This window comes from Wasmannia auropunctata, unplaced genomic scaffold (assembly GCF_000956235.1).
Source record: "Wasmannia auropunctata unplaced genomic scaffold, wasmannia.A_1.0 LD336076.1, whole genome shotgun sequence".
NCBI classification, from domain to species: Eukaryota; Metazoa; Arthropoda; class Insecta; order Hymenoptera; family Formicidae; genus Wasmannia; species Wasmannia auropunctata.
The window spans coordinates 3,458,133-3,469,663 of NW_012026814.1; the positions used below are offsets into that span (position 1 = coordinate 3,458,133).

At 50.7% G+C, this 11,531-nt stretch overlaps 1 protein-coding gene across 1 annotated transcript in view; it reads right to left on the bottom strand.

The window, feature by feature from the left end:
- The window catches only part of LOC105449315, a 56,449-nt gene extending 46,653 nt beyond the window's left edge, over nucleotides 1-9,796 (bottom strand). The window contains exon 1 of the mRNA XM_011688462.1: nucleotides 8,384-9,796. Within this exon, the coding sequence (XP_011686764.1) occupies nucleotides 8,384-8,700 (317 nt within the window). The 5' untranslated portion in view covers nucleotides 8,701-9,796. The remainder of the gene's footprint in view (nucleotides 1-8,383) is intronic.
- Nucleotides 9,797-11,531: the final 1,735 nt, after the last annotated feature.

The following is an 11,531-nucleotide window of genomic DNA, read 5'->3' on the forward strand; positions in this document are numbered from 1 at the left end:
TAGATATTTATAATTGATTCTTAATATTTAAGACTGTCTTAAACACAGTCTTAAAATGTCGTAAAATAATTATAACAGAGCCATATTAGTATCTTAAGACATTATTTGTAAATATTAGCCAAGGATTAGGAACAAGTGAATGGAGGAGCGCGCGCCGGCCCTGAGCGCCGCATGGATAAGAGCGATTATTCGTTAACTTTAACCAGCTCTCCTGCCAAAATTACTTGTCAGATCAAAATTTGCTAAAGGAAAAAGTTGTTCCCTTTAGTACGAAGTATAACGTCCTGTACTCCGAATGCGCCAATTCTGGGACACCCTGTATATCCGTGTAATAATTATTTTTCGTTTTAATTCGCGATTCGCATAACACGCCGAGATGTAATTTCGAAAGCTCAATTACTAAATCAATCTTATGACGAATAAGACGCTGGCATTCCAAGGATCATGGTTACCATTTGTGCAATGGTTAAGCTCAATTATGCTTGCGCGAAATATGAAGATAATATCCGTTAATTTATAAAAGATGAGACGCGACGAAGGAGAGAAAAGGCATTAATTATATCTAATCGCAATTGCGAAAACGCAATCATAATATTTAATAACTCAATTAATTTTGTGATAGGGGAAACGTCAACGCCCTCGAGAGAGAGAGAGAGAGAGAGAGAGAGAGAGAGAGAGAGAGAGAGAGAGAGAGAGAGATAGCGGCAGAGAGAGGGGGTTTACATTTACGTAATTATATCCCATTGTACCTCTCGAACCACAAGCGACACCGCTGTAGCCCTTACGTCAGCTCAGACGTCCGGAACGTTATTATTCACGCCACCCTCGAAACACAACAGAAACGGTGCGTCGTCCTCGTGCAATGTGGCGCGACATGAAATTAGGCACGGTGTAAATTCTGCTACTAGCGGGGTGAGCGGCCGCGCGTTTTATGGATCGCAGTCGTCCTCCTCGGTTCGGCGCGCAAAGTTATCCTGTAAGCCGTGTAAGCGCGCCGGAGGCCGGCTGGCCGAGACGACACACGGGGGTGCCGTGCCCTTCGTCTTCCCTGACTCGTGTGGGTCACGGGAGCTCCTCCCTTGACAGGAAGCAGCTGCAGCTACGACGACATTCTTCCGATTACAAGTCGTGATGGTTGGCTTTTCGCTTCTGCGGACAGACCGCTGTCTCGTCGTCGCTCCGCCCCCTCTCTGTCTCTGTCAGGGGTTTCCAGTTTCCAAGACTGTACCGTCATAATTTACGATAAAAGTAATAAGGTCCCGGTAATGGGACGACGCGACGGTTTTCCGTGTAACGCGGCTCGCACTCGAACGACTCTCCGTTCGTCGTGTTCGAAGCAGGAAGCAGGACGTCGGAACGAATTACTCGGATTACTCCAATATGGAGTGACGATTAGCGGGTGTGGCTGTCGCGCCGGAATTTTTTTTCTCTTTTTTTTTACGGTACGAACGGGTTCATAAAGCGCCACGTGAATTGGCTGCGGACATTGACTGCGCGGAACCAGTTTCCTGAATTACTGGAAAACGTGCTCGTTGCATTGCGCACTCGCTCGATTCTCGACTCGCTTTTGCATCGCTTCGGGAATAAATATCGAGTAATCGGGGACTAACGGTAATGTCAATAGCTTGAAAGTAGAATGATCGGCGGCTTGAAAGTAGAAAGGTACGTTTCAAATATGGAATATTTACCCTTTCACTCGCAAGCCACAAAATATACTGTCGACATGGCAGCAGAGTTTGCGATATACAAGCTCACTTTGACTGCAAATCCAGACGGCCGGTGAAAAGTAATTTACATTGATTTATAATTATAATAGTTACACACCTTAAAAGAATTTCTTTGTTTCTATTATAACAATGTAAGTGTATTGCGTAAAATATTTGATCACATTATTTAAGGGGCAGTTCTAAATTACAGTTATATCATCGCCATTCTTATAACGGGGCGGGATTTGCATTGAATACCGGTAGCACAGCGGTAGTTATACATATGTCTCGAAAAAAAAAGAGTATTACACGGATAAATAAGTCTCTAAACGAGTTTATAATGACTAGTCGTGTTCGCCGGCATATATTGCCCGCAGCCCGATCCGTGAGAGCACGAAGGACATAGTAAGACAGGAAGAAGGTGTCTCGCAAGTTCACGGAGATATTTACGCGCTGTCCGCGCACTCGTAAATGTCGCCACGGCGTCTCGCTTCTCGTTTTCCTCGGCTTGACGTGACAGCCCGTTAGGGTTTAATGATGAATAATTAATTTGCGGCTCGTTAAGTCGGCGCGCCGGCCATTCTCGCTTCTCTCTCTCTCTCTCTCTTTCTTTCTTTCTCGCGTGCGCGGGCTTCGCATCGCTTCGTAATCGCTCCAATAGATTGTTCTAATTACAGCGTAGATCATCCAAATTACATTTTTATTTCTACACATAATCGGCAACATAGACATTCGTTCTTTCGTTTCCTGCGTCGCTCGAAACGTAAACACGCGATCCCATACGAGCTGCAGCCGCGCCAATTACATCGTCGTGGATTCTCCTAGGAATTTTCAATTTTCGAGACGGCGGATAGGTGCTACTTTGCACGGGGAAACCGCCGATTTAAGGGACGCGTGCGGCTATCTCCAAGTGTACGGGATTTCACACCGCTCCTCGCGTAATCATAGCCTGCGGCCGCGGGGCTACCGGCGCGGCGACGACATGCGCGCAGCGCAACCCGCGCGCTGCATCCCGACCTCCTTCCTCTCGCCGGCGTATCCTAGCTGACCTGCTTTTGCTAATAAGCATCGAGGAAAGGTGACTGGCGGCGTCAAGTTCCGGTCAAAGTTCAAATGAGAAAACTCCAATCTCTCAGCCCCGTCGGACGCCACGGCCGCCTTCGTAATGTATATTTCGCGTTGACGAGCAATGAGAAATTCCTGTTTCGCGAGATATTTAAAAGTTATCGGATACAATTTTGATATTCCACGTATTAATTTTTCCGTCAAACAATAACCGTTAGTTATCCGATCTATGGTCTACGGCGCTGACGTCTTCATTCAATTTATTAAACGGTATGTAATTCGAAACGCCTGAATTATATACCAATAGAATATTGTTGCTACGCGCAATCGGCATGTAATGCGAAATTTATGGCTAGAAGAATTCACGTTCTAAAATTTACAACGACAAGCAACAACTCGCGTATAATGGCGGCGATTAAGATTCCGATATGAGCATTTTTAACACCGACGTGCCAGCCGTTCGTCGTGACTTGAAACATCCATCGATTTCCGCGTGATTCGCTATGACGGCAGCGCGCCCCGGCGATGGGTTATTTCCACGAATCGACCAGCGAATTCTCAATCTTCAGGAACGAAGGGTACTAGTTTCCTCGGGGAAACCGCTGATTTGCGGTGGCTGTAAATCGATGTTGCTTTAATACTCAATGCTGTAAAGCACCGCGCAGTACCCAAGGTACGAGGGCGGAATAATAGGAAGCTTCTGCAGGCTTTCAAAAACGAGCTTCTCTCTCTCTCTCTCTTTCACATCGTGTGTATACCACGGGACAATTTAATAACGGGATCCATGCGGGCTCGTGCTTAAAGTGTAACGGGTAGCCGCGGAAATTAATATTTTCCGCGAAGGCGATTATTGTTTAGCACGTTGTTTCCGAGTCCCGCGCGTCGAGCGTCGGAACTGCGAGAAAGAAATCCAACACTATACACGCCCGATAAGGAAATTTCAGTCAAACGTCAATTTCGTTCTACGTGCTATAACGGTCTTCGATGTATCGGATGTGTGTTTCAGGCGTTATCTAAATAGACAACACGAGAGATACGGCACGTAGCGTTCGCGGAAAGCAGCGTAGACGCGTGCGCCCGCAGAATTTACCACACGAATTCTTCGAATGACGCGGTCGACCGAGCTCTCTCTCTCTCTCTCTTTCTCTTCGCACACAATGACGCATTTAGATCCTACCTACTAAGCATATCCCGACGCTCGGCGATCCCCGACGATATGACGAATAGACCGCGCGGTCGCGAATTCTGGGTATCTTCGGAGCGGCCGGTTTGGTAGCGAGCCAACATTCGCCATTCATTAGGATCGCTCGCGGTGACATTGATGGTCTGACATATCGGACGTAATAATCGAGAAAAAAACTAATATTGGAATCGAGTCTGTCGCTCGACGTGAAATTGGATCCCTGTATGAAGATATATCGATTATATCTACTGAGCTTATCGTAAAAAAAATGGGACGATGTTGTCACAGCTGTTGTCACGGATATCACTGTTCCTCGCGACAAAGTGAAACAACGTGGCGACAAATCAATGCTCGGCCAGAAAAAGAAAAGCAGTTTCTGTATAAAAAAAAAGGTAAAAAGGTATAAAAAAACGGTTTGTACAAGTTCGATTGCTTTACGTCAGCGAAGCTGTTCACATTTCGTACCTGATTGCGACGCTATAGAGATTCTACAGTAGCAAAAACCAGCATGTTTTCAAACTTTGAAGGGGGAAAAAAAAGAAAAGAAGTGGCGATTGTAAGAAAATGCGACAAAAAAGTACGGACTTAATAACTCCAAAGGATTATTAGCTCTTGCCGTTACTCTGAACTCATGGAATTATCCGCGACGTCGCGAGAGAGAAAAAGAAAAAGAGAGAGAGGGAGAGAGAGAGAGGGAGAGAGAGAGAGAGAGAGAGGACAGAAAAGAGGCAGAGAGTTCAATAATCTAGCGGCGTGGATCTCGCTGCTGGCATTGAAGTCTCCAATGGCGACGCATTGCGATTTCTCGTCGCCCGCCCGCCCATATTTTCGACCGTGTGTTCACGTGTGGAAAATAGCATGCGAGGAGAGATGCACGTGTTACTTCGCACCACGCATAACTCGAGAGAGCGAGATCTGGCCTGCCTATCTCGCGCAGCGATTTAAAAAACGGAGCACGCCGTGACTTTCGTAATGGACGCCGTCACCGTTTGCGCAACGCGCACGTATTCACCACTCTTTCTTTTTTTTTATCTTTCTCTTTCCTCTCTCCCTTTCTTCTTTTAAAACCGTACCGAAGCAGCCGTACGGAGGAGCGATCCTTTTCGAGAAGCATTCTCGAAGAGGCAGTAAACGTCGGAGCTTACGCTTCGTACGATAGTCGCTGCGATCATCGCGGAAGCAGATTTATGATAATCAAGCGGCATCGGCCGCTCTCTCTCTCTCTCTCTCTCTCTCTCTCTTTCTTATTCGCTCGCAGCGTCCGCGCGCCAGCCGACAGCTTTCTTAAAACGAATTTCGATTTCCCAATAAGAAGCCAAGATTTACGGCCTCCCGTTTCGCCCGGGCACCTTTTTTGCGCCTTGTCACGTATCCCTCCCCCCTCCCACTGCGCCGTACGCCGCACCGGATCCTTTTTTTTCCCCGGCCTCGCGAAGGAGGTGCACGCTTTTTTACTGCCCCTTCGTACCGTCCCACGAGCAGAGGAGGACGGCCCTGACAGCGTCCCTCTCCTGTGCAAAATGGATTTTCGCACGTACCCGAGAGCTCGCTTCGCTCCCTGACTCACGCACCCGCTCGCTCGCCCGTTCGCTCGCTCGCGGGGCTTCGCAGCCTCGTAACCGGCTCGTAATACACGCGCGAACGTCAAAGTCAGGTAGACGACTTGGGACGGGATCTCGTATATAAGCGGAGAATAGAACACCCGGATTTCGCTGCGCCATCGGCAACCGACCTCGGCACGGTGTGGAACGGGAATGCTCCCGTTCCATTTAAGGTATAGCGATCGAAAAGCATGCGGTCAAAATAAAAATTATCCTGCCTCTCCTAAACGAGATCAAATGCAGACGTAACCATCGGCGGATCCGGTGATTTCGCAGCGCGAGTTAGTAGTCGCGAATCAAGGAGCGAGAAGCAAGAAAGCGTACGCGCGTCTCGCTCAACAATCAAAGCGTGTACGATCGAGATTTTTAGATCGTGACGTGATATAAGGCAAACAAGAGGCGGGAACGAGATTCAACGTTAAAAGCAACGGTCGGCCGTCAATCGGACGTCGTTAATTGCGATCGTTAATCGAAGCGCAGCCGCGAAGTCAGGAAGGAAAATCGGACGGCTTCTTTCCGCGTCGCAAAAATGGAGACGTTACCCGGAGCCTCGTTAAGCGATCGGCTTTGCGAGATGCGAAATACGAGTAGCACGAGCAAATCGGGAGGACATACATCTCTCGTCGTCGTGAGAGATGGAGGGAAAGGGGAGGGAGAGGGGCAAAAAGTCTCTCGCGAATTATGCGGGCCGCTTCACACCAGGCGAAAGAAATCATCGGGGGTAACGAGGTACCCGCGTATAAGGCCCGTGTTTCCTTATACAGCGAAAAGAAGAGAGAAAAAAAAGGAACGTTACGAGATTGCGGCGGTTAACCTTACTGCGTATATAGTTATGCAAGCAAGCGCGCAGGGGTCCAGGCTACGAAGTCGGTCACAATGTTGCATATGCACACGCGCGTAGGTACATACATACGTACGCGCGAATGCATTTGCGATTCGTTACACCTTTGCGCGCCGTCACTCTCGGTTTTAGACGAGTCGTGTGTTTGTGTGTGTATGCGTGTTCGGCTCTGTTCTTATCAATCAATTATCGCTAAAGAGGCTGCACGCCGTGAAAGATACGTCGCATTAGGGAAGGCATTAGCGATACCGGCGCGCGTCGCTCGAGCCAAGGTGGTATCCTTTAAGGAATCCGGGGATTAAGCGGGATTTGCTAAACGGCGACCTGCAAAATTCTTAACGTTTCGGAAATTCTCGCGGCTCCGGAATTCCTACGACGACGATGTTGCGCGCGCGCGAGAATCCGAAATATTCAACGGGTCCCGAGACCGTTCACGCGTGTAATACCATCGACGTCGAAATATCGGAATATATTCCTCGAACGTGGAAATTTTCAGTTTTACACAACTCCCAACTTTCGCGCTCCTTGCACAGGTCAGGAAACATTTTCGGAGCTCCAGAAAATATCCAACTTTTCGTACTCCGGAATTTTCAATATCGAGAAGTTCCCCACTTTCGGCAAAACAAAATTATCCCTCTTTCATCAATCGCGGGATTGGCTACCACTACCGTTACACACCGTAAACTTTCCTGCTCGATCTGCATCGAGCGTTCCGCGGCAACACGCTCGCGCGACCGCGGCATCGGCCACAATATTGCGCCTGCCATAATCCCGGCGCAGTTTCTGACACGTCGCTTCCGCCTCTCTTTTTCTCCGCGATCGCCTGCAATTTGGACGTCACGGGGAAACGCCAAACGGTCAGGGGGAGGGGGAGAGGGAGATCGGCCAATTCGCCGGCGCGGCGCATTAAAGTCGTATCGTACGTACACACACTGGCGTTGCTGCTGCAATTTTGGCAGACGCGATACCACGCCCGGCGCGATAAAAGCTTCGCCGGAAGTGGAGAGAGAAGGGGCGAGACTCAACGTGAAACGGGAGAGAAAGAGGATGGCTGTTATTCGAAACGAAGACGACGACGACGATGCCGGTTCCGCCGTGAGAAATCGATTCGACTGGCGAAACGCTCGCTTGTAAACACACCCCGGTGACTTTTAAACGTCTTGGCACGCGCACCAAACGCCGGTACGATTCTTCTCGCTCGTGCGACTCGTTAACGACAAAAGGAAAGACCGTGACGCGGAGGAAAAATGTTGGTTCCCTCCCCCGGGAAAAGACCTGTCGTGAGATCTAGAGAAATTTCGAAGCGCGATGCACGAGAGGCAGCCGCGAGTAAAATCGAATTTTGTCTAAATCCAACTTAGCACGAAGCGCCGTATTCTTTATGGAAATACAAGGATTATGAGACGAGACCCATATTTCTCCCCGCGTAGGTAACACTATCTGATCCCCTGCACATTTAGAATCGAGAACGAACGATCGCATTTCGAGCTAAATTCCTGATAGTCTTTAATAATTCATGCGAATGTATGCAGTTGGCCCGAGTGCATCTTTAAATTGCAATTTAAAAAGGGATTTAACCGCAGTACCCCATTTAAGAGGAATTTATATTTCATTTCACAAAATTTCCAAGACACTTTACAAAAATACGTCGTACAAAAAGTAATTTGTGAAACCACATTTTCGAAGAAACGTAGATCGCTCACACGGATAAATGAGACTTTTATAGTCCAAGTAGAATTTAATGACTAATTATTCTACCGAATTTAATTATTAGGTATATACTCCACACTCTCTTTGCGATCGATCGCACAGTCCTCGTCTCGCGTTTCTCACTTTTCAATTCGTGCGAAATTTTTACTTCGTCGTTCTCCTTTTCTCATTTTGTACCCGCACTCGGACATTATACGTGATCGATCCGCGGATCGCCGCCGCTCGTGACGCCGAGGGAGAACGATGAATCATAAAGTCGGAACGGCGCTGCACTTACATGGAATTGGTGGTGTTCCAGTACATGCTGATCGTCTTCGCGCAGTTGCTCACAGTCGACAGTAGTACCGTTTGCAGGCACACGAGGAACACCAGGGTCACGAAGGACGTGGAAACCATGGTAACAACGACGGCGTACGACGGACTGGCACCGTCACTTAGGCACGGTCGCCCGTACTCGGCCGACAACCACCACCGGCACCAATAACCACGGACCGCGAGGAGGCACAACAGCACCCGTTGCACTTTCGCCCGCGACCTCGTTGCAGCCGTCCACAACCACCTACTTCTTCCACCACTGTCGCACCTCCACCACATCCACACTCCACACTTTGGCCGGTATTCTTCCGCCCGCAAATCCCGACGTCGCGACGCTGGCCCCTCCTTGTCCCACCTACCTCGGGCGCGATCCTGCCGTCGCGATCACGCCGTCATCGCGCGGGGGTCCCAACGCGAATCCCCCCCGGAGTATCCTGGAGCGGGTCGAGTCTCGACGGAATTCCTCGACGGTCCGTTGACGCTCGAGAAAAAGGCGGCTCTCACCGCGGATTCGATTTGCCACTGAATTTGTCGCGTGTCACAAAATCGGAGCGATCACACACGATCCGCGTCACTCGGCGCGCCGTTGTCGATGGTGTCCGAAGTAGCGCCGGTCCCATGGAGCCAGCCCGTGTTTCTCACCTCGGGAGCGCGGCTCGCCAGGCGGTTCATTGGTTCGGTTTTCTCTCCGGGATCTTCCCCTCGGAGATGAGCGATGCGGTGCTAGTGGATCCCCCGTAAGCGGCCCGTCGCCCGACGCCACGAAGACGCGAGAACGGCGGCGAACTTGTCGCGCGAGCGGCGAAGCCTGCTACCCGTCGGCTCGCCGGCGTCGATCACACGATCCAGTCAGCGATTCTGCACGCGGCAGATTCGCATGGTCAGATCCGCGGTTTCCCTTCGATCGCGGGTCGACAAGAATGCGCGGAGCGTGCGCAAAATGAGTATTCCGTGACGGACTTTAGACTAGCGGACTTGTACACTTTTTAAGCGCACCGTCTCGTACCTCCACATATCTCCGTCGAGGGTTCGAGCGAGAGCGAGACGCGGAGGGGAACCGTCGATCGCAGGTGCTCGGATCGCGCGGCTCCAAGTAACACCAGGGTAAATCCTCACTTGCTGCACACACTGGAAAATCTCACGATACAATATCCCATTCGGGCACACAAGCACTATTATCGAGTATCCTCGCACTGGCGGCGGCGGCGGCGTCCGCGTCAGGAATCGCACTTCTCGAAGTCGAAGTCACACTCCCCCGACTATTCCCACGAAGAACACACCGGGACGAGATTCGAGCGGCGGAAATCCGTCCAATTACGATCGTATCGTGTCGAATCGCGCGCAACGAAAGACCACGGTACCGGCGCGTCCGCCGCGGTCCGAGCGCAAGTCAAGTTTGAAGTTAGAAATATGCACGCGCGAGCGGCCGAGGTAGAGCCAGACACACTCCGGCTCGGCTGGCGAACTGAACGTGTAACGATCACCGCGCTGCGTGGCGTCGCGGACGCGTCTGTCGGCCGACCGTTCGTTTCGCGTCGGCAGACTCGGCTGGTCGGCTGACGGTCGAGGGTGGAGGGGGATGCGGCCAAGCGCCGAACGCCGAGCGCCGGCGGGGCTGCACGGAGCCGCCCGAAGTCGCGCGTAGCCCTTTGCCTCCCGCAATTCCGACGATTTTCACAAGACGGTCGGCATTGCGCCGCATGCTCGCGAGACGTTGACTTAGAATCTCTCTCTCTCCCCCTCGACGCCACGTAGAGAAGTGCATTCGACTCGTTGCAGATCGGTCCAGGGACGAGACGTTGCGGTTACACAGTGACACACAGAAGAGTTTTCCTTATTCTTTATTGTAGACCATCTCCGACTCCACTGGGAGATGGCGCTAACGCAGTAAATTTTGTGAGTATATCGCATTTAAAATATGCGGAATGTGATGTTGAATATGCAATGGAACAATAATGCGATTAAAAATTTGAAAAATTTCAATTGAAAAAGTAGATTCTTGTTTTGAAAAACAATTTTTTGAAAAACAGAAGGAACAAACGCGGTTTGTAGTAATATACTCCCAACGCGTGTCGCATTTCCTTCTTCCCAGAAACGCTTGCAGAACGCCATTTTCGTTGTCTCTATTCCGATGCATTGACGTCGGCTCTTTTGTGATCCTCTCAAACGGCATAATACGAAAAACTCCACGGGGATTTTCGCGGGATCTCTCGCAAGACTCAAAGAGTCGCTTCAATATTTTTTTTCGGCTTTATTGCTTCATCCAGACACGCGACTGACACAAAGCAGATCAAACAAACTCCACCGTCACGCCGGCCGCTATTTCGGCTCCGGCGACTGCCGCGCGAGCTCAAACGTCGCTCCGGCCGACGATCTCCCTGGGGGGAGGGGAGAGGGGGAGGAGGTAAGGGAGAGGATGGAGAGAGATAGAGAACAGGGCAGTTTGACACTCATTAAGAAAAGCAACCACCGTGATGAATCCGCCCTGGCGCTCGACGGGGCTCGCGTAAAACTCAGCAGGAATTTAATTTCGGCGACGCGAGAGGCGCGGCGACGGGCGCCCGACGATCACGGCCGAGAGTTCGGGCACGCCGATATTACGTCGGCGTCCCTTTAAGCCTCATTACCGCCGTCCGAAAATTTCCGGCCTCCGGGATGTAATCGAGGCGAATGAGCCGCGAGCGAAGGGAAAGGGACGCGCACCAGCTCGCTTTTCTCGCGCGCGAGCTATGAATTAGCGCGCGCGTGTCGCGATGCGACGGGACGCGCTCCGCTTTCTCCCCCCCCCCCGTGGCACTAACCGGGCTTTTAAGAGCGAGAGTGCTTCCCTGACTTACGACTGTCGCTGGCTCGCGTTTCCTGTTACGATTTTCCGCCGATCTCCTCCTAATTCCGTCGCGTCTCCTTCTCGTTTCGCTTCCGAGACAGACGCCGCCCCGGAATGGTACCCACGGCTAAATCCTGCTAAGTCTAAACGTGAGATTATCAGGGGGATGCCGGTGTTCCCTGATAAATCTGAAGTCACCTTCTGCTCGACAAACATTTAAAAAGAGATCCCAGCGTCGTTTACGTATCAGTATGAAATATCTCAGCTAATTTGAGGAAAAAGC